At 37.3% G+C, this 25,002-nt stretch overlaps 2 protein-coding genes across 9 annotated transcripts in view; both read right to left on the bottom strand.

Annotated features, from left to right (window-relative positions):
• Positions 1 to 23: 23 nt before the first annotated feature.
• On the bottom strand, positions 24 to 6,861 carry LOC131431044 (uncharacterized). The gene is made up of 3 exons (XM_058596485.1): positions 627 to 6,861; positions 243 to 561; positions 24 to 191 (listed from the first exon to the last, which is right to left on the bottom strand). Exons 1-3 carry the CDS (start codon positions 1,213 to 1,215, stop codon positions 53 to 55), a joined length of 1,047 nt encoding a protein of 348 aa, XP_058452468.1. The 5' UTR covers positions 1,216 to 6,861; the 3' UTR covers positions 24 to 52.
• A 148-nt stretch (positions 6,862 to 7,009) lies between these two features.
• LOC131431042 (adenylate cyclase type 3) overlaps positions 7,010 to 25,002 on the bottom strand; it is a 110,264-nt gene continuing 92,271 nt past the window's right edge. For all 8 annotated transcript variants that reach the window (XM_058596480.1, XM_058596476.1, XM_058596475.1 and 5 more), the window contains 10 exons: positions 22,238 to 22,342; positions 21,898 to 22,172; positions 21,716 to 21,803; positions 18,144 to 18,260; positions 17,677 to 17,872; positions 12,419 to 12,491; positions 12,195 to 12,267; positions 11,805 to 12,113; positions 8,996 to 9,343; positions 7,010 to 8,937 (listed from right to left, as the gene is read on the bottom strand). In XM_058596480.1, coding sequence (XP_058452463.1) covers positions 8,383 to 8,937; positions 8,996 to 9,343; positions 11,805 to 12,113; positions 12,195 to 12,267; positions 12,419 to 12,491; positions 17,677 to 17,872; positions 18,144 to 18,260; positions 21,716 to 21,803; positions 21,898 to 22,172; positions 22,238 to 22,342 — 2,139 coding nt within the window. In that variant the 3' untranslated portion in view covers positions 7,010 to 8,382. The remainder of the gene's footprint in view (positions 8,938 to 8,995; positions 9,344 to 11,804; positions 12,114 to 12,194; positions 12,268 to 12,418; positions 12,492 to 17,676; positions 17,873 to 18,143; positions 18,261 to 21,715; positions 21,804 to 21,897; positions 22,173 to 22,237; positions 22,343 to 25,002) is intronic.

Raw genomic sequence — 25,002 nt, 5'->3', positions numbered from 1 at the left:
CCGAAACTTTCCTGCCCGGCGCTATTCGGTTATTGGGTCGATTTACAGAGCATTACCTTTTGAGTTGTACTTCATGTTTGGGTGGACCGGATGTGTGCAACTCACAAACGAATCGTTTCGGCTGATTGCAGTTGTGTGTGGTCCACGAACGGTTGGTCGATATAGCAACGCAGCTAGGTTGTCGAGTTTTTCTAAAACAATTTAACTTTTAGGCAAGATTGCGACAATTCAACGTTGCCTACCTTGGATGACCCGGGGCCCACGCTCTATACAAGAAACAATCCAATGGTTCATCTGCAGAAGTATAAAATTTTTGTCGTGCAGTTTCATTGAGGCCAACGTAATAAACGTTAGGATCAGTAATATTTGAGGTTCCATTGATCACAACATCACCCTGAGCAGCGCACATTCTGGCAATCATATTCGTTCTAGCTTCACTAGCAATATGAGCCAGACTGCCACTCATTGACCGACACTCATTGTATGCCTGAGAATAGTTTAGTTTTCGGTCATCCAAGATAAACATTCCAATAGACGGCAGACAAGTAGCATTTATGGAAGCTGCGAGAAAATAAATAATTTCAGAATAGATGTGACAATAGTTATTTATGGAAGCTTGATTTTACGAGTAGGCCTACTGTACAAGCTATAGTAATCGAATCGAGTATCGTTCACGATCGACGAAAAATTCTGATACTCAGGACATTCTAGAATCTGACAGTTGTAAAACTCATCCGGATCAGTAGAGGTAGAGTCTTCTTTTTTTGATGACCACGATGATGTGCCTCCGGTATTGGTACTGTGGGATTCCATCGTATCAAACAGATTGTTTCGAACTCGATTCGCGGGTCCGAAATTGAATGCCATACCTTGCTTTGTTCTCGCGAATTCAGCACAGTCTTGAACCGTATTTGTATTGATTAGTCCGATAATGGATTGATTCGATCGTTGACAATGGCGAACAGCGTAAAAGTGATGCTTTATCCGTTCTCGATGCTGTGTGCAAATTCCACTTGGTTTTGCTGTCACCTGCATGGACGCCAAATGACAAACTAGTAGCGATAGTTGCAATGTAGTTGGAAGCATTGTCCGAGGTAAACTGAACAGAGAAAAATTATCTGCCGGTGAATAAATTATTTGAGTGTAGACACATGTTTTTGTTAGTTGAATGAAATCCATCAACTTAAAATCAATCATAGCTGACCGTACATTCATTCAATTCACACTACAGGAAGTGAGTTGCTTCGATGTGCCATAAATTAAACTGATGCTATGACAGGTCTTGCAAAGAATTTTACGTTTTGGAAAAAGAGCCTTGAATCTATTTTTAAAACTCAATATCAGTTATGAGTAATATTAAATTATTAATTATCGAGTTGGTGATTTAGAATGAGTTAATGAATGTCAAAACTAAAAAATCCTTGATGAAATAAGCATGGAAATCATCGAAATATTTCCGTTAATATGTGAATGAAGATTAGAACTTTGCCCATTGACTAATAAGACCTATAAATCGAGAACGATCCGAGCAAGGTTTCGAAGATTTTTTATGTAGTCGTACTAAAATAACGGTTTGAAACGTAGTCACTTAAAATGACGGTTTGAAACTCTAAACATCCACAAAGACTTTATAATTTATTTGTTCTAAATTTGTGAAAATTTGGCCAGACATCTCTGAGACATTTTTTGCCTTTCTCATATAGAAAGGTTATGCAATCACTTGGAAAATCGACTAGTGAAAATTGGCCCGGAGGGCCAAGTGTCATATACCATTCGACTCAGTTCATCGAGCTGAGCAATGTGTGTGTGTGTGTGTGTGTGTGTGTGTGTGTGTGTGTGTGTGTGTGTGTGTGTGTGTGTGTGTGTGTGTGTGTATGTGTGTATGTGTCAAATAATCTCACTAGGTTTACTCGGAGATGACTGATCCCATACGGAATTTCCTGGCTGGTCCCATACGGCTGGTCCCATACGGCTGGTCCCATACGGAATTCCTGAATTTTATCAGGATCCGATTTCCGGTTCCGGAGTTATAGAGTAAAGTGTGTTCAATATTGTACACCGTCACTTAAACAGGCGACACAAAAAACGTGAAAAAATTCTAAACTGGTCTCAATACTACACAAATCGATAGTCATGATCAGTAGGCAACTAAACAAACCGATTCCGGCTATCCTGGTTCCCGATATCCGGTTCCGGAAGTACCGGAAATAGTGGTCATATGTACTAAAATGGATCTCACTCACTTTTCTCAGCGATGGTTTGACCGATTTCCACAAACTTATACTCAAATGAAAGGTCTTCCGATCTCATATGGAATTCCTGAATTTCATTCGGATCCGACTTCCGGTTCCGGAGTTATAGGGTAAAGTGTGTTCAATATTGTACACCATCACTTAAACCGGCGAAACAAAAAACATAAAAAAATTCCTAAACTGGTCTCAAAACTACACAAATCGATAGTCATGATCAGTAGGCAACTAAACAAACCGATTCCGGCTATCCTGGTTCCCGCTATCCGGTTCCGGAAGTAGTGGTCATATATATCAAAATGGATCTCACTCACTTTTTTCAACGATGGTTTGACCGATTTCCACAAACTTATACTCAAATGAAAGGTCTTCCGATCCCATATGGAATTCCTGAATTTCTTCCGGATCCGACTTCCGGATCCGGAGTTATAGGGTAAAGTGTGTTCAATATTGTGCACCGTTACTTAAACCGGCGGAACAAAATACATAAAAAAATTCCTAAACTGGTCTCAAAACTACACAAATCGATAGTCATGATCAGTAGGCAACTAAACAAACCGATTCCGGCTATCCTGGTTCCCGCTATCCGGTTCCGGAAGTAGTGGTCATATATATCAAAATGGATCTCACTCACTTTTTTCAACGATGGTTTGACCGATTTCCACAAACTTATACTCAAATGAAAGGTCTTCCGATCCCATATGGAATTCCTGAATTTCTTCCGGATCCGACTTCCGGATCCGGAGTTATAGGGTAAAGTGTGTTCAATATTGTGCACCGTTACTTAAACCGGCGGAACAAAAACCGTAAAAAGTGCTATAAACTGGATACTAAACCGTTATTCCCAATCTTAGGGTCAATTGCAAGGTCTTATGGTTGTACCAAAAATTACTGCATATTTTCGGATGCAACAAACATTTAAATCGTAATTAAGAGTGCGTACTAGTAGAGTTTGTACGTCATGTTAGTTGGTGGCCGTACGAACCGACTTTGATTATACCGGTTCTCGGGTTCCGGTGCCAGAAGTGCATATAATAGTGAACCCACTTCGTTTTCTTAAGGATGGCCTACGCAATCAAAGCACTGTTTTGTTCTATATGTTATACACAAACAATCTCTTGGTTTCTTTCAAAAATCGAAGAGAAAAATATTGAATAGAATACCACAATATTATATGTATATGAGAAAGGCATCATTACACCACTAGGTGGATTAAAACAGGTTTTTTATGATCGAATCCTTATTGTTGCTATATTGGTCATAGCCTCATTCGTGCAAAAAAGAAAAAAAAAATTTTTTTATTTTATATCGCAAGAAAGTAGAGCAAAGGGAGCCAAGCGGAGACAGGGACAAAGCGCGGGCAGGGGCAAAGCTCGGACTGGGGTAAAGCGGGATATGCTTGATATCTACACTGGTTTATGGTGCTAGCTACCGAAAAAACTTGGAGATTCGTTTTGAAACACCTTCAAACTTCACCATGCGTTTTCGTCAAATTTCTTGTAAAGGTGAGTCTTATCGTTCTTAATTTTCGATCACACGTGAGTTATTAATTTTAAATCGCACGTGAGCTCGAAATTTTCAATCGCACAATTCTCAATCCATATTGAAAGAAAAAAGAAGTTTAATAGTATTTCATTGTGCTCTCTTTTGCGCTTCTATAACGCGTTAAGTTTTTCGTTTCCGAGCTTTTTAATGTTTCCTAAGAGTTGGGAAGAAAAAGTTTTAAATCGGTTTACTTAGTCACTAAAGACAGTGCTAATATTTATACGTAGTAAATATCTCATTTTTCCGGAAAAAAACTTTCGTGTTCTCAAACATGAAAATTGTTTTCAATGATTTTCAGTGAATCTGAAAAGTCTACGTAGACTTTCGGAGGAAGGGGGTGGGTAGGTTTTAGAAAAGTCTACGAAATTCTATGACGGATGGGTTCAAAAGTGTCAAGGTTCGGTTTGAGTGGTTTATGAATGGCCCCATATCAGTCCTAAATATATCTCGGTTGATTTTTCATTGGGGCATATAAGCAAGTGACAGTTTCTCTTTAATAACTCTCTCTTTTGATTATTGTGATGTGAAGAAGAAGATTTTCTTTGATATCACTATTCTGTTTGAAAGTTGAAAGTTTCGGGTATCATTTCATGCAAAGAGTTGAGTGATAAACGTGGAAACCGCTTGGTAATTTATAGAAGAGAAAGTAAACAAAGAGAAACTTGCTAATACACCCTTTTGAAAAATTAACCGAGATATGGATTATCGGAATTAGATTGACGAATGAAGCTTATTGACACTAGACTTTAAGATGACTTCCGGTGAAACTCTCAACGGGTGAGCACGTTGCATCGTGTTAGTCCGGGGAAAATTCGAGTATTTCGCAAGAAAGAAAGGATTTTCAGCCGTACTTTGACGATTCGACGCAGCCACACAGCGAGATTTTCGCTTGTAGTCAAGTGAAAAGAAAGTCCACTGGACTATAAACGAAAATTAACTGGCAATATAGCCTTAGTTGCTGTGCCATCAATTCGGCGTCATCTCAAGTGAGGTGACGCCAACCAGAAAGGAAGAAGAAGAAGAAGAAGACTTTAAGACTTTGCATAATGAATGTGGGTCTGTTTAGTAAGAAATGAAAAAAAAATCAATTCTTGTATGTCCCTTACACGAAGTACTTTCTTATTAGATTGTTTATTGTGGTTTATTATTTATTGTGTAGTAGAAAAAAACCCATTGGAGCTAAGTTAGTTTGAAGCTAAAACCTCTTCTGTTCTACATGAACAGATTACAGGGATCCGAATGAGTAATTGATCCAAAATATTTACAAGCCAATTATACAATGCCAACTGACCTAGTTATTTAATAGGTTAAACGGCTAGTCAATGACTTCTAATAATCATAATTGATTCATGATGTAGATATTCTGAGCAAGAGGTCGATACGGAGAGTACGGCGATGGGGGCCAAGCATAAACCTCGTAGACTCTCTGAGGGGAGGGCGGGGGGTTGTTTCATGAAAGTCTACGTGGAGGGGGGTTTTGTACAAAGTCTACGTAGTCTCAATTTTGTATTCTCAAGTCAGATTTAAAAAAAAATGTATAGCATTGCTGAAGTGCGAATTTGGGGAAAATATCTCTTTCCTATCGTTCATCCGGTAAAGACGTTTGAGAATCATTGTATTTCATTTCCCCTTGTGTATCTGTATTAACAGAGAATTGATGACACCTCCCTGTGAACGACTTTTAAAGCTAACGATATAACTAAACTAACTTTCAATACAAACAGTGCATTCCTGCGCTCACTTTGGGGCTTGTAGTATCATCTTGTTGAAAAACAAAATTCATCTCGACAACTTATTAAGTATTTCTAGTAACACTAAAGTTGATATCAGAGTGAGCGCGGAACGCGGACCGAAGCGAAGCGATTCAATGCGATGTACTGTTTTCGCATCGCATTCACTCTGACAGGTTTGCTTTGAAAAAATGCAACTAGCTCGCACGCGCGACTAGACGCTTTCACTCTGACAGTAACCTAAGACTGTAGACCATCTCACTAATTATTTTAACTTTTTCGTTATCTAAAATAACCCTGCACGAGAGCATGATTATTTTTGGTAGTTAAAATTGTGGTCTACGTGGTTTATGAACGGTCCCATGAATGTCTAGTTGTAATAAATGTAGTTCGGTTCGATATTCTGAAATAAAATTTTACTATCGAATATTTGCAGCTGAAGGAGATAACAAAGCTCTTGGATGAGTTTAGTATCTTACTTTTGACATCGCACCAGTTTGCTTCTGCAGGAAATCGCAATCGTCAGTGATTCCAATGAGGTTGAACAACTTAAAATTTTCTCCAATGATGCCGCCAGACCAAAATCCGCACCAAACCGTCACTCTCTGAGGATGCATCGGCTTCTCCATGATAACGTGCGGGTTTTCCGTCCCCCAGACAATTTTGCTTATTAACATACCCGCCGAGATGAAAATGTGCCTCATTCGAGAGAATGATATTTTGGCAAAAATCGGCGTCTTCTTCAAAGTAAAACTGAACTATTTTCACGCGTTCCTCAAGCGTATACACAACCATTTTCGTTCAGCGGAAAGATAAAACTAAGTTTCTGTCAAATCAGAAGTGACATTACCAATGTCGAAATAACCGCTAGTTAAAAAAAAAAGTTAGATGGCGGACCCTGTATGTTGAGCTTATTATGAGTGTTATGACTTAATTCTTCATTGGTCGATATTTTTAAGTGCATTGCTAAGGCAAAATGGGTAACAATGAAATACGATCAATAACGTGAACTTTTTTTTTACTGCAATGCTTATAAACTTTTCGTTTCTGAACAGTTTCATTCCAAAATGGTGGTAGGATAACTGCTCCCATAACCATCTCAGCTCCACCATTCATCTCATATAGGTAATCTGTTAGTTAAAGTGAGATCTGCCATCTCTGTTTAATACATTGGTTTAAAAGATAATATGGAAATAGGTGCAATCGCTTCGAACTTTCCCGTCACTCTAACAAAAGTAGCATTTTTTCTCTATCTTCTTCCAGTAATATTCCATCTTATTACCGAAACAAATATACATCACCCGATTACAATGCAATCCGTTGATTGTAGACCGAGTAATAAACAAAGTAATATACTGACTCGACAAATGAGTACAATCGCACGATTGGCTGAAACATTCAGCAAAAAAAGAATTACTTAACTGGATTCCGAGAGACATTTGACCAACATCCAAGAATTTCGGCGTTATAATGATTAGTCCACCGTTTTCTGATTGCTGTTTGTTTTCGGAGATTAACTGTTACATTTTAGCACGTATTCTATGCCAAAACAATGTTTTGGAGCAGCTATTTTCATCCGTTTATTTTTTCTTCTAATAGTTCACCACAGATTGTTTGCTAACTTTATTATTTGTTTCCATTTGCTCTATTTTCTTCAACAGCGTTAGATAAATCCATCTTTCCATAGAAAAGGTTCTATTCGTTATCTTCTCGATTCAAACAATAAACGATTTGTACTGAGAGTCTGACGATATGAACTAATTGTTTGTGAAACTGCATAAAGAGGGGATTAACAGAATATAGATAACGACTTTATAATAGAAACGATTCATATTAATAGCTACAGTTGGACAAAAACTTAAAATGCATGTTGATGGCAAGCTGTGCTATATTTTTTTAAACTCTATTATACTAGCCACTAGGCGCATTGCTCTGTAATGATTTGTCAATCAATTATTTTCTGACTTTTGTTCGATATGTCAAATTCAATAAACTTGTACTGGCCTTTTTTTTTTGTTTTTGTAAATGACATATGTATTTTGCGAACAAGGTTTCATAAATTATTTTCTTTCTACTATACATTGTCTGTTGGAGAAACTTTATAAACGATGCGATAACATATTTTTGCAGGTGTTTTTTGTTGCTCGGTGGAATGTTTTCATTTATGTTTAGACGTTCACTTTTTTAAAAGATCGAATATAAAATGATTGTATGGTTATTTTTCGTAGCCGCTCTGTCGTAGTGTTATAGGAAGAAAGTTGTGATTTTTTTTTGTAAAATTTAACTTAATTTACGGCAGTCTTTAGTAACATTCTCATATTTTAGAAACTATAAAAAGTAATAATCGCACGTCTACAAATCCATTCAAGATTCGCGAAACTGGCTAGCCTAATGTCTAAACAAACTTGTTTCTTCGATCGATGTTGCTAGCTCAAGTCGCTCATTCTCACAAGTAGACTATGATTCTATTCTTTGGGGGTTTTAAATTGCGTCTCCGTAGCTCGCATATCTTACTATTCTATTCACATCCTGCACTAGCACATGTATTGTTTATGTTATTGTTTTTAGTATATATAAACTATAAAGCTAATTTTCTGAGTGCTACTAATCTTCATTCAGGGCACTAGGTTGGAATGTAGCATTGTGTCAGAAGAACATTATTTATCACAGTCAAAGAATGAAACATGAAAAATGAAGGAACTAATTTATGGTTTTTTCTTCCTAGTATGAAGATGATGTTAATGATAATAAGAGTATAGAAAACGCGAATTTTTCAACAGTCAACGTAAGAAGAAACAATTTCCAACCCAGTGTACGCTTTCGATGCAACTTTATGCTACCTATATATAACAGACCCACTAATTACCAGTGTTCTCTAGTAGTGCATCCTTCTCGCTATCGCTAAAATGATTGGCGTTTGTGCTGTTTTTATCGATGAGAAGAGGCGTTTTAGCGTCCACATCTTCGCTTTCCTTATTAAGCAGCGCTTTGCTGTCCCCTTCGCTGCTAGATTCGTTCCTAATTACGGTGGTACTACCACTGGTGGTTAGCTGCAGATGCTCCTGCTGGTGGTTATTTTCGTTGAGTGTTACCATATTCGATGTACTGCTCACTTTCATTTCCACATATTCCTGATTCAGGCGTACACTGCTTGGACTGGTGGTGCTGGAAGAAGCGGACACGATTTGGTGGGCCGGTGATTCGGTTTGCGGTGCTGAAGGTGATTCTTTTGGTTCTTCAACTTCATGTACCGTTTCCATTGTAGTTACGGGCATAATCGGGGAGGCGTTCTTGGGGATCCGACCTTGTAAGTAGTATGTCATGAGCTGACCTTTTCCTTTCACTGCTACCAAACCTCGCTGCTCGAAGGTATAACCAAAAGTTTGAAGGATTTGGCAGGTTTCCTCAGTTACCTATAGATTAGGAGTTGTTGGGTGTTTATAAAAAAAAACTAATTTGAATCTAATCAACCTGAATGGCTCCAGCTTTTCCAGTGCTTTCCATTCGGGATGCCACATTAACCGTGTTTCCCCATATGTCATAATGCGGTTTTCGTGCTCCAATGACACCAGCAGTGATAGGACCATGATTGACACCCATTTTCAGTACGAAGTGGTTGAATGATTGTTCGTTGATACCCTGTAGGGCTTTTTTCAGCTCCAGAGCGAATTCCACCAGCAGAGAAAGATGAGCCCAACGTACTGATATCGAGTCCTCCGGTTTGACAATTCGTGATGGGTTTAATCCACTAGCTGCCATATAAGTTGAGCCGATTGTCTTGATTTTAATTATGTCTTGAAATTGTGGAAGCTCCAGAAGCTGAAAAAAAAATTACTGATATGAAGACTTGTCATTGAACAGAATGCGCCTCCATCGAATGTTCAATCCAGATGGAGTGGCTGTCGAGTAACACCCGGCTGATACTACTCACTAGGGATGTCCGATACCGAGTCGATACTTTGTGGTATCGATACTTTCTTTCAAGAATCGGGTATTTTTTGTATCGATATCACATCAGAGCGATACTGTTAGTATCGTTACTTTTGGTCTCGATACTTACAGTATCGCAACAGATTCCAAAGTCAATTTCCATTACGACGCAATATATTTTGTTTGTTTCAATTGTAGGGGCATTAACCAGAAAAAAATCATAAGCCTGTGTACAGGTTTGGGAATCGAACCCAGGTGGACTGCGTGAAAGGTATCGACTACACCTGCGTGAAAGGTATAGATTATACCCGTCCCCAATGGAACATTTTTTTTTCTTCGACGAAGCGCCAGGCTCGTGCATGGATTGGTATGACGTGTACTAGCCGTCATTGAAACTCGTTCTCGACAATCTCGCTTCGTCCAACGAGTGCACTGAAAGAGAGTTCAATGAGAGCAAACCACGCACATAAGGGCTATACTCAGTTCGCTTCCACATCTCATCCAAGTCAGTCGATATAACAAAACCGCTTACGTTCGGGACGGAAGAAACCAAGTACAGTATTGTGTAGTGAACAATAGAACGATCTCGAAATGAGTGAACCAAACGAACAAAAGCTACCGCCGACACGAAAGAATACAATTGTTGTTGACTTCAGGCAGTGCAAATTTCGACCTTCGATACGAGAACTTGAAGGTTTGCTTAAGGAGCAAATGCATCTTGACATTAAACGTGTGCATTTACTTCAATGCAATAAGACGAATAATGTTGTTTACATCCAGTTTTATAAAGAGTTGGATGCAATTCAACTCGCAAAAGACAATAACAATGTGCACTATGTGGAGGACGAGAATATTAAGTACAACATTCCAGTATATATGGAAGATAGTGCTATAGAAGTGCGTGTGTATGATTTTCCCTCAAGCGTCCTCGATTCTTATATCTGAAAAATTATGTCCCAATACGGAGAGATTCTCTCTATCGAAAAAGAAAAGTGGAAGAACTCCCCGGTATTCTAAATGGCTTACGTTTGTTACGCATGCGCTTGAAGAGGCCTATACATTCTTATGTGGCTTTCGGTCAGGATACAAGCATTCCGTGCAAATCACTTGTTACCTATGACAATCAGATGGTCACATGTCAATATTGCCAAAAAGCTATTCACTACGGTAAGCCATGTGATAAACTGAACAAGGAGACAACCACACCAAAGGACAACGGTGCTTCCTTCACACCAACCCCAAGCAACCCCAGTACACCTGTGACAGTCACCAACAACAATGAAGCATCCCCTGCAACGAAACCATCAGTATCCCCTATAGAACGAAGTACACCAGCTGCAGTTAACAACTTACCGTCCAACCAACCAGCAACTTCAACCAATGTGCAACAAGGCGCATCTACAGCAACTCTCAACGAGCCCAAGACTACGATCAACAAGGAAAACGAAAAGAAAACGGAAATCACACACAACACCGACGGTGAAGCAATGGATGATGAGATAAGCCGCGGACAATGTGACCCCCGAAAAAAGGGTGACAACGAGATCCAACAGCAAAAAAAAATTTTTTTTACGCAAAAAGGCCAGAATAAAAATTTTATTAAAAAAAGGCCATACTTTCAGAGAATTCAATAATACCATCTTTCACACTCATAGCACTTCCTCTTAGTGCGCCTGTGGAACGACACGAGATTGTCGAGAACGAATATCAACGACGGCTAGTCCACGTCATGCCAATACATTCGCGAGCCTGGTGCTTCCGTTCCGTCCGTCCCCGGTCCCGTCGTAATAGTAATAGGAATTGTTTCTATTTCTTTGCGTTTCGCCTTCGACTTATCAGTGCTTAAAGCAGTTTAAATTGCACTGCCATCTCGCGTCTAGCAGTTCAACTTAAACCGTTAGCTTAGCATATATTTTGCACAAACCAACAAAATCTCTAAATACTCAATAGGAATAGGCTTTTAGTGTAGTATCCGTGTATCGACATAAAGCTACACATTAAAATAGGTGAAATGTGAAATCATCATGGCTCCAACACAAAGTGGCTTGCGGAAATTCTTTGACGTGGACCAAAAGTCGTGAAAGGCGAAGTGCAATCTATGTGACAAGAAATATACGTATACTGGTGACACAACAAGTTTATGTAAAAACCTTTCTGTGCATCATAAAATAACGCCACAGTCGACAATTTTATTTTATTTCGAAATAATTGCTGCGCAAGTATCAATTGATACTTACAGGTATCGATACTTTATTGCCTTTTGATACCTTGTATCGATACCCAAAATTTCGGTATCCCGATACCCTAGGTATCGATACTTTGCCTTCCGAGTACCATCCCTACTACTCACCGCATCAAAGTCCGATATCACCTCGTTCAAGAACCGCAAACACTCCAACCCCTGATTGTTGACTGTTTCCTCCGAGTAGAAGTCGGAAAAGTTTGGCATGCTGGCGAACAGAACACCCACTTCGGCATAACTTTGTGAGTATAGTTCATCGTGGGATCGCTTCCGGTTTCCCATAAAGTGCTCGGCTACGTGCCGTGGTAGCACATTGTACACCAAAGCTTCATTTCGACGTCGCATGTCACTGGCTCGTTCTTTCTGGTCGCTGACTTCGGTTTTCCACATGAAGATTACCCGGTCAACCTTGTCGATCTGTGTCATAGTAAATGAAGTGAATCAATGTCGCTAAAATTTTTACAACACATCCTACGATTATAGGGAATCAATACTTACATGCCGTGCCAGAAGGGATAGAGCAATCGTCACCGCAATCAACAGAGCAGACAGTGTATATCGCAGAGGGAACCTGCAAAGGATGTTGACAAAAAAACACAAAATAACTCCCACGCGAAATGTACCTTAGTTCCACAAAGACGCAACTCTTCGTGCATGAAAAATCTATGAGATATTGCGAATAATTGTGTGAACTTGTCTTTTGATACGGAAAAAATATTTACACATTCGAAATCTCGAAATCCTCGTTCCGGAATGCTTCATCCAAATGGAAAACATTGATGTAGCAATGGGTCGCTGCGTCCAGGAAGCATACAACGATTGTTAGCATTGGGACACGTGTTTCGGCATATAGGCAGAACAATTTAATGGGAAACGGCAAGTGTGATGAAGAGTTTTTTTTTGGAATAGCTTCATTTAAATGGAGTAATTGACCTATATTAGCTGTGAAAACGGCACGTTACGCTTCTTCGTAATTTATTCAGCCCCTCATGAACGAATTGCGCGTGAAATTGTATAGAAATTAAATAATGTTATGACGAAAGTGGTGCGATAACACGTTCTCTGTAGAATCAAAGTGAACCCTAGTTCTATGAATGGTTTCTATATACAGAAACTGTACATAGAAGGTTTTTTTCTATAGTTTTATGGTTTAAAAGCATGAAGCGTTCAGTCCAGACATTTCAAAAATAAATTATGGATAAAGTTAATTGAAACCAAGTAACCTGATCTTACAAGCCAGTAGTGGTATGTTCAAGCCCCGACCTGGAAGGATTCTTAGTGTCGGTAGGACCGTAGGTACTAGCTATGCAATTTACGCTTTGAATCGGATGCGACGTCTGTAGAAACAGAAAAATTCCACAGAAAGAAATGTAATGCCAAGACTTTGGCTAGTATCAACAACGGCTGACAAGACTTTTTAATAAAGTGGTAAATCGCTTTCTATACAGTAAATGGACATTTTTTCATTTATTTTTAATTCATTGTGCAATTCAAATGTTTCTTCCGTGAAAAATTTCCACGTACACGAACATTCCAATCGAATTCCCAATTTATCCAAATAATTTCCGTTGCATTCCAATTCCCCATTGTTGTTTTACATACTTTTAGCTACGCTGTTCCGCCTGCAGTAGTTCGCATGGTAACATCGAAACCGAATGGCTTTCAATCGGGAAACTTTATGAACAGGATGTGGGTGCTAGATTCTAATAAATTTGTATTTTGTATATTTCAGTTTCTCTGTCAATTGATGAGTGATAGTTAATCATAACATTGCCTGGCTTGAAGGATTTTGTTCAAAGTTCAACTCATGCCGTGTTCGGTTTCTCCAGATAATGTTTTTACCATGTTGCAATGACGGAGTGCAGGGCAATTGTTAATAGTGTTGGTGATTGCCGAAAATTTCACAGAAGCTGCTATATTGCTATCTATATTGTATACAACATTTTCAATCCGGTAGAAGATGCTACAAGAACTCGAGTCTCTCAATGCATGAACCGCGAGAGAATTTTTCTACATTCCTTCGCTCCACTTCATACTCTGAGTATTTCTCGGCCCTTAAAAAAATGCAGTCTGATAATTAGGTTTTGCACGATGACGACACAAATGAACTGCCGATGAATCAAGTTCATCTTTGACAGTTGCAGTGTACTTGTTTTGTTTTGCGACTGCATGTTAAAAATTGAAAAATGACGAAAAAGTGCCTGTTAAAAACGGAATCTACAGAGAAAATAAATAAAAAGATTGCCCTGTATGTGTTTCCAGCTTCAAGGAGTGATATATGTATGAATCAGTTGAGTGTGAAGCGACTTGCAATTTTTACATTCCAACGATGAACTTATAAACTGTAAACAAGTACACGTCGACTGTCAAAAAAAGTTCATTTTGTGAGGTTATGGCATGTTCGTGCAAAACCTAATGATCGCCGCTGTGTGGAATTTACCAAGAGAGAATCGCAAGTTGACAATTATCGCAGAAAATCGAATCGATGATTCGACTTGATGATTCTCATACTAGGTTGCAATATTTCAAAACCCTTGTGTGGAGCATTCACATACATTTTCATAGACACAACTTATACAAAGATTATATGCACATAGTTAGAATAAGCGGCAATAGTAAAATGATTCTATTGCAATTATCAACTGCCTGTATAGAATCGGATCGCGAAACGAGAATAAGCAACCGTTTGTTGCTTCAGTGCTTCAGAGAGGATCCCCACAGCAGCGTGCTAACCTTTGATTCTCAGAAATGTCATCGAGAGAAATTCGCTCTCGCACTGGTGTCGATTCTATGTTAAATGAGCCATGGCGGGTTTTTTGTTGTTGCGATGATTTCCAACTCTCTTTGATGGCACTGATTCAATCGGTGAAGAGTTGCCAGCGAACGTTCTTTGATACGATAAAAGCCATCCTTGATTGTTAAGCATATTCTTTTCATTTTTCAGTCCCATATCATTTTCAGTCATTTTGTGTGTTTGATGGATAAAATTCATCCTAATATACTTTTAGAAATCGAATTAAAAATCTTGAATAAAATGTATCAAACACCAACTCTCATCTGACCCATATGCAAAGTACCCGCATATTGTACTGTTTGTCATGTATCACAAATATTTCGTTCAATAATACCATCGTTTTGTAGCACAAAGTGTTGGGTCAGAATACGTAAAATAACAAAAAAAAAATTTTTATTTCTTGTTCAAGTGTAAATAATTTATTTCTATTTGATAATTAAAATGACTTTCTGAAAGAAACGTTAAAAAAATTCTGAAAGTTATTGCAAAAAGAATTTTTTTTTCAAATTTTCAACAAAGTCATGCCATTCTTCAACAAATGAACATATTCGAAAGAAACTTTTACAGATCGTTGCAAAAAAAATCGATTATTTTCAATGTTCCGAGCTTTTAGAAAATCGGGAAAAATATATAACGAAAGAATAAAACATCGTAGAATCTAAATCCGTTGAAAAAATAGTGGGCCAACAAATAGTTCAAAACCTATGACGAAAAGTATGACTCCCGGCAAGGTGTTTTCATACGTACCGGTGTTGCGAAGCGCGTATTTGTCAACGCCGATGGAAATTTCCAATGCTCCTTGACGTTGATTTGCATTATTTTGTTATTGTGTGTACGGATGTGTGGTTGTGTATGCATCGGAGATGGTTGAACCGATTTTAATAATTTTAGGTTCGTTTGAATGCTACTCTTGGATTGTGAATTAAGTATGAAACCCAAATGACTGTCTCTCCCGGTGCCGGAAGTGTAGTGTTATGAGTGACGTAAACGCTAAAACTCATTACCACTCAATTCTGAGACTTGGCAGTTGGTACCGAATTGTCAGGATAATTGTTTCCAATAGTGCTCAAACCAGAGTTGAAAGGACATTTTTACAAAAATTCTGACGATTTTTCATAATAGAAAAAATTTCTAACATTAACAGTCGTACGGCACCACTTAACCATATCCGATAAAGATTGAATTCAGCATAGAGGCTTTTTTTTAAATGATGTCAAAATTTGTATAAAATAAGAGATGAGCATGTTTGGAATCCTAGTGATCATGTTACAGTCATAACAAATCGAAAGAGACACATGGTGGTCAAAAACTTTATATTTTCAACAATATATAAGTAAACAAATATGTTTACGCCACCAATGTTTTGAGATTTTTATGTTAAAAAGTCTAGATATTAAAAAAATAAGAACATCGTCTTCAAACCAAGAAATCGTACCAAAAGTAAGCAACCTGCGTTTTAGGACACCAAATCTCAATTTTATTATATATTTGATTTGAATGTTATAAAAAAGTCGTTTTTACAAAATTATTTCAATACCTTTATAAGAGCATAATCACCCTAATAACCAAACCGAACAATTTTATATAATCGGATCAAATATTTTATGAGGGAATGACACTATAATAAATTACGAAATCTGAGACATCGTACATACTACTGTCGTTGAATTGTTGTACACTAAAACCTCAATTAACGCGAACTTAAATTACGCGAATTTAATTTACGCGACTTTTTTTACGCGTTTTTTATTATATAACGCGATTTTCTATTTAATTTATGCGATGATCGCGTTTAGGTTTTAAAGTCTATTCGCACTATTCCGGGACGGTCGGGACGGGACCATCCGGAACGTTTTTTGTTCCTCATCGGCGATGACTGAGCTGCCGGCATGTGCATGTATTGGAATGCCGGATCCGGCATAAAATCCATTTGGTTGCCACCGATATTCCTCGCCTAGTTTTTCCCGGTGCCGACGGTGCGAAAAACTCGGCGAGGAATATCTTTTATATGACTATTGAGTGCGGTATGTACTCGTAGTACTACTCACAGAAAATTGACTTACTGTGATAACATCTGTGGAAGAACTTGCACTTCCAAAACCTCCTCGGAAAAGGCTTTAAGATCTACCAGTGTAACAAAGTGCATTAACGAATTTATCGTTCTCGATCCATACTCGTGATGCCACATGCGATCAATTGGACAATTGTGATTGCTCTAGGCCATCCAAAAACTACCTGGAGTTGTAGCTCTACGACTATGAACAGCATTGAAAAATTATACATATACAGCAGCATTGAAAAACTATACATAGACTACTGAATGCTCGAGTAGATCTTAAGACCTATTTTCACAGAAGTTCTTGGACGACTGGGGCCCTACCTGGAACAGCTATGAATAGACAAGTAAGTAATGTAGCTCTAAAAGTATAAAACCACAAACAAAAAAGGCATTAGCCCGTAGCCGTTGTAGTTCTTGCTGTGAGACAGTGTAGTTCCTAAAGACAGTACTCCAAGTAGTTCTTGAATATTGGAACATCTCTTAACCATTTCCATAGCATCGGACGTAGACTAAAATCAAATGAAATTTGAAAAACCTTTTTTTACGTGAAAAATTTGAAATAACGCGATGTTTTATTTAATTTACGCGAAATTTAATTTACGCACCCCCGGCTCTGCGCATAAATTGAGGTTCCAGTGGATTTGGAAAATTTATATTTAATATTTTATACCTTTTGTATTTTTTAGAAAACTCTTTAGAAAAAACGGTTCCTTTCCTATATTGTATCTGCATATTGTAATGGTTAAGTCACAAATTAAAAATGTAGATGATGCATGAAAATTACTTTTAATAATCCAGCAAGGCGTTTGATTTTGGTTTGTAAAAAAGGAAGTTTTACTAAAACCACAAAATACTGGTATCATCTCACTTCAACGAGGAATAAGTATGTTTTTGTGATAAAAGAAAACAATATCTGCTTTACACTCTCATGGATCCCAAATTTACATCTCTTTCATCACAATATCGCCTTTCGGAAATCCCGATTCTTTTGAGAGAATATGCAAGTGCTGTGCAGACCTTACCAATTGCGTTACGTAAACATTTGATTCATTTCATATCATAGAAATTACGATGCGATCGAATTAACCTGACCACTATTGCAAAGTGTAAACAATCTGATTACTTACCGGCAACTATAACCATTAGAGCGATTTTGCTCAGATGTGACAGCTGTGTGATGATGGAAATGGCAATCAGAATGAGCACGGTAAAATTACTGAAGTATGACGGGTACAAACAGATGGACGACGGGTGCATTTCAGTGGACAGGAACGATACGTTTGAGACGTTGAGATGCAGTGCAGTTCGATCGGAAGCTGCCAGCTGAGTGTAGGGTGAAAGAATTAGAGCATGGAATGGAAAATTATTTGATTAGTCGATGGTTACATCCTAAAAAAACAAGCTTATTTGAAATTCAATCAGTGGTGTTCTCCCTGACTATTGTTGTGTACGAATAAATTTAGTGCTCAGAGCCCTCCCAACCACTTGAGATAATTGAATGTCCAAAGCTCTAGTCATTGAGTGTGAAGCACACTACTTGCTGCTGAAAAGAAAACGATGCTGGCGGAAAACGCTATTAACTGGGTAAACTTACCATATCGCCAGCATTTGATATTCCTATGAGTAGCACGATTATGATTGCCGTTGAATTGCGTAGGCCAAAACAGTCGTTGAAACGTTTACTATTCAACGTGATGAACGCCGGCAGAATCTGAAAAAGAGGTCAGACACAGAAAGCAACAGTCAATGCATCGTTCGGGCATAGGACCGAGTAGCGCGGGAATTGTTTCTAACATCATCATACGTTTGCCGTTTGAATATGTGCTCGAAAAGTAACTCGTTTATGAACACTCTCGTCTTCCGTAGAATATGGTAATTCAAATGTATGGCGACGTAGCTCACATCACGTAAATTTGAGAAACGTTTGTTGGCATATGTAGAGCGTGTGCTTGAAGAACGGAATTAAATTTTAATGCATTTCCATATATAATCCAGTCGAGAAAAGTGTGTCGCACGGAAAAGGCGTTTGTTTCCCCGTCCATGATTTTCTCTTTCGCAGGATGTTCCAATGTAAAGGAACCGAGTTATAGCTATCCCACTCAATCTATGTCAACATTATTCCAAGTCAGGGATCACGGTGGGTAAATTGATAACATTGACGAAAACGTGCCACTTGTGTTTAATGTGTTTTCCTAGTATTAACATCACCTTTTTATGACGTTAGATTACCAAATCGGTTATTGGGATTTTCAAGCTTTACATAATTGATAATTGAAATAGAAATTTTTCTATGGATATAAGTTTTTTAATAAAATTTCTGAGCTACGACTTAACCTGAAAATTTTTCTAAGCTGGCATACGATGGACCAAACATAAAAACATTATGAAATCATCGATAATCGAGACAGTAATTTGAAAAAAGTAATTAAAATTGCATATCAAACCAGATAAACATACAAAGGGCTCTCGATACCAATCGTCGTTATTCAAACAATTGTAAGGATTCATGAACCGAAACAAATGCACAACAATGCAAGCTGTTTATCTACTATATGTCCGCGAAGTACAGCGACGTGACTGATAGTTATGCTACCATTTTGGAATGAATTCATTGTCTATACATATGCACATACTTTGCCTGTGTTGACGAGGACATGCTTCTCAAGCGAACGAAAGGAATGTATTCCAATCAGTGGTGGAAAACTGAATACGAAGATTCGTGCTTTCACATTTTGTCTTGCTTTCCGGGGCTTTTGAAGTTGTGGTTATGCCGAATAAATATTAGCACGACAGAAAGTTGTGTCGTATTTTGCAGTTGTGAACAACAGGAAATCTAGAATGAAATTTTTAATAAAGTTTCAAGAATTCTCAAAAATCTTTCTTGCATTAACCACTTTTTGTTTAGGAAGCATGTGGCAAAATGTGATATGATCTTTTTTGTTGAAATTTATACTTATTTGCGTACAGCACAATTTCTCATTTGATACTACAATAAGAATCCATCCAGTCCGAAACAAAACATACAAGTGGTTTGAAAAACCAGTGTCCTATAATAAGAACTGCCGGCCAAAGCAGTTGAATAATAGAAACAAAATTTTTGTTAAGCCTGACCTGAACCGAAACCAGACGAGTCGGGTTCGGTTCCAGAAAAATCGTTTATCGGGTTCGGGTGCCATTATGTATTTTAACAGTATATGGGTTGGGTTCGGGTTTAAAAATTTGTATCTAAAGATGATGACCGAGTTTCGGGTATATGAACCCGAAACACGAACTGAAAACAAACCGAATAGAGCAGGTTCAAGTTCAGAAAAAAATTCGGTTTAAAGTTAGGAACGGATAAAGATTTTTTATTCTCAATCGGGTACGAGTCGGGTTCAGGTTCAAGAAAAAGCACATCCAACGACCTCTACTGTACAATCTGTGAGGCCGCTTACCGCATATTTACTGCTTACAAGTTTTACTTATAGTTTTCATCATATGGACCTCATAAAGCTTGATTATTAGAGTAGATTATTAGTCTATTAACATGGCATTGAGGCGGGACCGAATGATGGAACGATGACCACGATTTGCTCTGTATACGAAACGGGTGATTGGATTTCGGTTAAACTAAAACCTAAATTTGCATGCATAAACAATGCAAATGAAAACATCATTTTTTATATAAACCACTGCTATAAAGTGGGGATTGGGATAGGTTAAACATGCACACAAATACACAGTGTGCTTGAAGAAAGTCTGTCGAAATTCTTGAAATGTTTTGTTTGCTAGCAAAATACGTTACTGACATTATAATGAATTTGGAAATAGTGTTAGGCTGGCAAGAAAGTCAAGGCTTTATTTCTCTCTGTGTAGCCGGCTGCCTCGAGATTAAAGGAGAAAATCTATTTGGTTAAAAGAAGCATTTTTGGCCATTTCCCAATATAGTAACAAAATTTCAGGTCAGTCAAATTCTTTTCTGTGACATTTGTGATGATGCAGAGAATTTCTCGCGAGCAAAAAAGTAGAGAATTTCTCGCGGGCAACAAGTAATAAACTATCATCCTTATCTTTCCAACATGACCTGCATGGCCATTGATCATTTCTTGTTAAAAATCAGTTTAGGTTGCACGTTGAGCATGATCTACTATTCGTAAGTACCACGCATTTGGTTTTATATGCAATCACACCATGACCATGCATGGATTTGAATTATTAACTCGGGAGATGACAACAGTACTCAGTAAAATAAAATTAGATTTAAAAAAATTGAACCTAAACAAAAAAGACTGGTGATTAACGTCGTTTTTCATCATGACAACGCTTGGTACAAATTTGGTCTCTCGTTGAAAATTGTATAGCAACGACTTTTAATTTTAGAATATTAATTGAATCATTCTCTTTAGAACTCTTTCAGCTGAAAAACATTTGACTCAGATTGTACGTAAAAAATCGTTTGATTTAGTCAATCAGGGGTTTGGTACCTCATGTGTACCGTTTTGTGCTAAAGTGCACACGACTAATTCTAATTTTTACGTTTCACATTCAGCTCATCAATGGGTCAGCAGTTTATGTTGAACTGCTAACGCCACCTAATGGTTCAACATAATTTGATTTAGTTTTTCGTAAAATAACCCCGAAGATTTATAACCTGCTCGAAAGCTAGGCATACAAGCAATTGGATAATTCATCGAATAAGTTTCTCAGTTATAATAAATTAATAAATTACTATCGAATTCGATGCGAAAATTTTCACAAATTTTCATGTAGAATTTTTCCGACAAATACTAGCTGCCATGATTTAAAATTATTTTCCACTAGCTCTCTCTTGTTTGAAAGATTTTTTAGTTACAAACCATGCCATTCAATCTTCACAATCTTAATATTCGGTTTTGGATTATTCACCAGGCAAATTCATGTTAAAGCTTGCTTGTTCGGCTTTATTTAAATTCTAGAGTCCAGTTTTGGGTTAACCGAACATATCAGTCTAACCAATACATTTATTCTGTACACACTTCTTTTATCAAAAACTAATTTCGATGAAATGGCTGAATCGCAATAAGTACAAAACAAGTAATTTTGTCAGGATGAGTCAATATGGCCTATTGATTGGCAAATCGTTAAACCTAAATTGCATGCATGAGCAAGATGCTTTGTAAATATCGTATAATTTCACAAAAAGCTTACCCCTGGAAAACATTCCGCCACCGAGATGAAGACCAAAAAAGCAATAATTACTAGAGGTGGAACAACGATTTCAAAATGGAGCGATGTCCTGAAAGAAATGAAATGGAAACGGAAATTACTCGTGGCTCCGACAGGAAACTGCTGGTGGCGATTGGTAAGGTAATTATCTCTGGTGCACTCACCGTGGAAGAACCAACGTGGAAAACAGAATTCCAACGAACTGTACAATTAGGGCAGCCAGTAGAGGAACGGAACTGTGAGGCTGACGATATTTTGCGTAGGCCCGTTCAATTTCACCGTCCTTGAACCGGAGCAACCAGTTTATATCCTTATAGATCTCTTGATGACCATCACGGCTTACAAGTTCCTTTCGCAGGCGAACCTTGTAGTCTTCGGCGGCACAATCATCCGATGACTTATCATCTAGCGTGGCACAGGATTCTGCACTGGCCGCGGTCTAACTCAGGGGAAAAATTAATACCAATTAGGAAGATAATGCGTCCCAGTTGTCAATGCTCGTACCTTAGCTTCTTCCTCATCATGAAATATTTCCGAAGGACCATCGGCTTCGATGACGACGTCTTTGGGGTCGGCCGATCCATTCATGCGGTGCTCGGAGGGACAGAACTGAAAATGGGTATATGCAATGCAGAAGAGAAGCAATAAATAAAAGTGATAATATGAAGCAGAAACAATGCAAATCCCCAGACCCCCTAATGATGGCTGTGTATCGTTAGCTTGTGGTGACTCCAGCACGAATGGCTATCAGAGTGTCACTCTGGTAAAACTGTCTAGTGGTACAATGGGCCGTTTTGTTCAACAATCTAGCATTATCAAATAAGAATTGAATTCATTAAGCTCGATGAATAATAATAGTCTCGGTAAATGATGTATGTTCATGTGTGTGATCAAAAATTTAAATTATTAACATTTTATCTGGGGACCGGTATAGCGTGATGGATAAGTCGATGCCTTTCACGCACCCTACCTGGGTTCGATTCCCAATACGCACATAGGGTTTAGAAAACTGGCCCTGGCCCGAAGAGGCGAATGACTTCATGGTTAAAACCTCTATAATCAAAAAACAAAAAAAAAAACATTTTATCTTTTTCAGTTAGAATTTGCGTCTTTATATACCCAAGTAGCAAATGTAACTTATTGAACTTTCAAGATGTTTTACAATAGATTTAGGAATGTTATTTATGTTAGATATGTTTATAAATATATATTTAAATTGATTGTGCAACTTTTCACTGTTAAGTTTCACAATACTAACGAAAAAAATCACTGTAGAACAACTTTAAGTATATATAAAACAATTGTGCACCAACTTGTTAATGTTTCACTAGAAGCTCTACAAAAAATTTCACATCGTTATGTAAAACTGGAGTAACTATAACAATTGTGCAACTTATCAAAAACTTTCTAAATGGCAACTTATCAAAAAAATTCTAATTGTACCGGGCACAGTATACGTTGAAATTGCTATAAATCTCTTGTGGAAGAAAAATTAGTGAAATGATTGATGCTCTCCGCAAGGCAAAAAATGCTAGCCGAATTGATAACCTTGCTGTAAAAAATATATTTCTGCAGAGTCCGCATTGTTTTGGCTGCCTCATGAATTTTTAGATCAGTGTGCGCAGTTTTCTTTAGTTTTCGAAAAACATTGATAGAGAATTCAAAACTTGCAAAAAAGTTGTGCAAGATGTTTGAATTGAACGCAAAACTTGCAGACATGAGATTATTATCATAAAAGTTGCAGAAATACAGGGTTATATACGCAATGAAAACAAAAATCAGTCAGATAATTTGTATTCGGTTTTCATCTCGCGAAAAAAAAATAAGCAGACCTGACATCACTTTTCAAAGATATTGAACGAAAAGTTAATTTCTTCATAGTTACTCCCATAGTTATATATTACCACTTGTGCAACTTGTTTTTGCAACTCCAGCACACGGACTTGCCAAAATAATACCTACAGTGCGTATCACAAAAGTTGGACCCTCTAAGATAAATGACTATACTCATTTCGAGATTTTTCAGGTTTAATTACGCATTAGTTTGATCAAAATCGTCTGAGAATTTTAAAGAATGTTTGAATACACGTATTTTAAACACCATTCTGATGATTCTCATTAAAAATAATAGACTGTTATTTTCACAGAAATTTGTGTACACTCATCAAAACACGTTAATTTAAAGGCGCTTGAAAATTTCGGGCGTACGAATACATGTTTCACCATAAAAATGCAGTTCGTTGTCGATTTTTCATTTACAAAAACACAAAACATTAATTCTACAATATATGCATTATCATTTTTGCAGCTTCTATATAATAACTTTTTTTCAGCTTCTATATAATAAATTTTTAGACACGAGTATTGGTATTTTTTGTAAATAAGCTTTCCTTCGTAATTTTAGTTTTTTGAAGTTTTGAAAAAAAACAAATCAAATGTAAAAACACCTTGGTTTTGAAAGTTATTTTACAAGATCCATGTTTGTGTTGAGAGCAGTTGTATTGAAAATCAAATGTGAAACTTATTTATAAGAAATTATGTTTGTTATGTTTTTGTAAACGTCATTCCATTTCTTGTTTACATTACGTAGTAGATTGTACGAGTTTCACAATTGTTTTTTTCGCTGATTTTATTACTGACTTTTCAATGGGATCGACGCATGAGTTTTTGTATCAGTTGCACAATCGTTGTGAATAAATGTTCGTAATAACGGATGAACTTCAAAGTATGTTGCATAACACAGAAAAATTGCGCTTTTTCCATAACACAACAGCTACTATAATAGTGTTATAAACTAACTTGATAAATTGCACAATCAGTAGAAATATACAGGACAGCAACTTAACATGCTACTTGGGTATAGTAGTTATGGAATCACTGTGAAACCCAATTTTAAGAAAGACGCCCGTGTTCCAAGTTTCGTATATCACTTTTTGGAACATTCTTTTACAAATCGCACACCAAAAACAAGTTCACATTTTAAAATCGGTTGACACTTTTTTCAGTTTCTATATAATAAATTTTTAGACACGTGTAGTGGAATTTTTGATAAAAAAAATTTTAACAGCTTCTATATAATAAATTTTTAGACACGTGTATTGGTATTTTTTGTGAAAAAGTTTTCCTTCGTAATTTTAGTTTTTTGAAGTTTTGAAAAAAAAAAACAAATCAAATGTAAAAACATCTTGGTTTTGAAAGTTATTTTTTTCATTTCTACTGATTGGATCAGTTCCATTTTTCACATTCAACTCTTCCTTGTTACAAGAGCT

Source organism: Malaya genurostris, chromosome 2 (genome assembly GCF_030247185.1).
Source record: "Malaya genurostris strain Urasoe2022 chromosome 2, Malgen_1.1, whole genome shotgun sequence".
Lineage (NCBI taxonomy): Eukaryota > Metazoa > Arthropoda > Insecta > Diptera > Culicidae > Malaya > Malaya genurostris.
Note: the sequence above shows the minus strand (reverse complement) of the source record. Positions and strands in the feature narration are given on the sequence as shown.

Coding starts and splice junctions, on each gene's coding strand:
- LOC131431044 (XM_058596485.1), bottom strand. CDS start 1,215: ATGAATGTACGGTCAGCTATGATTGATTTTAAGTTGATGGATTTCATT. Junction 562..626: donor CTTGTACAGTAGGCCTACTC/GTAAAATCAAGC, acceptor ATTTTCTCGCAG/CTTCCATAAATGCTACTTGT. Junction 192..242: donor TGGGCCCCGGGTCATCCAAG/GTAGGCAACGTT, acceptor AAATTGTTTTAG/AAAAACTCGACAACCTAGCT.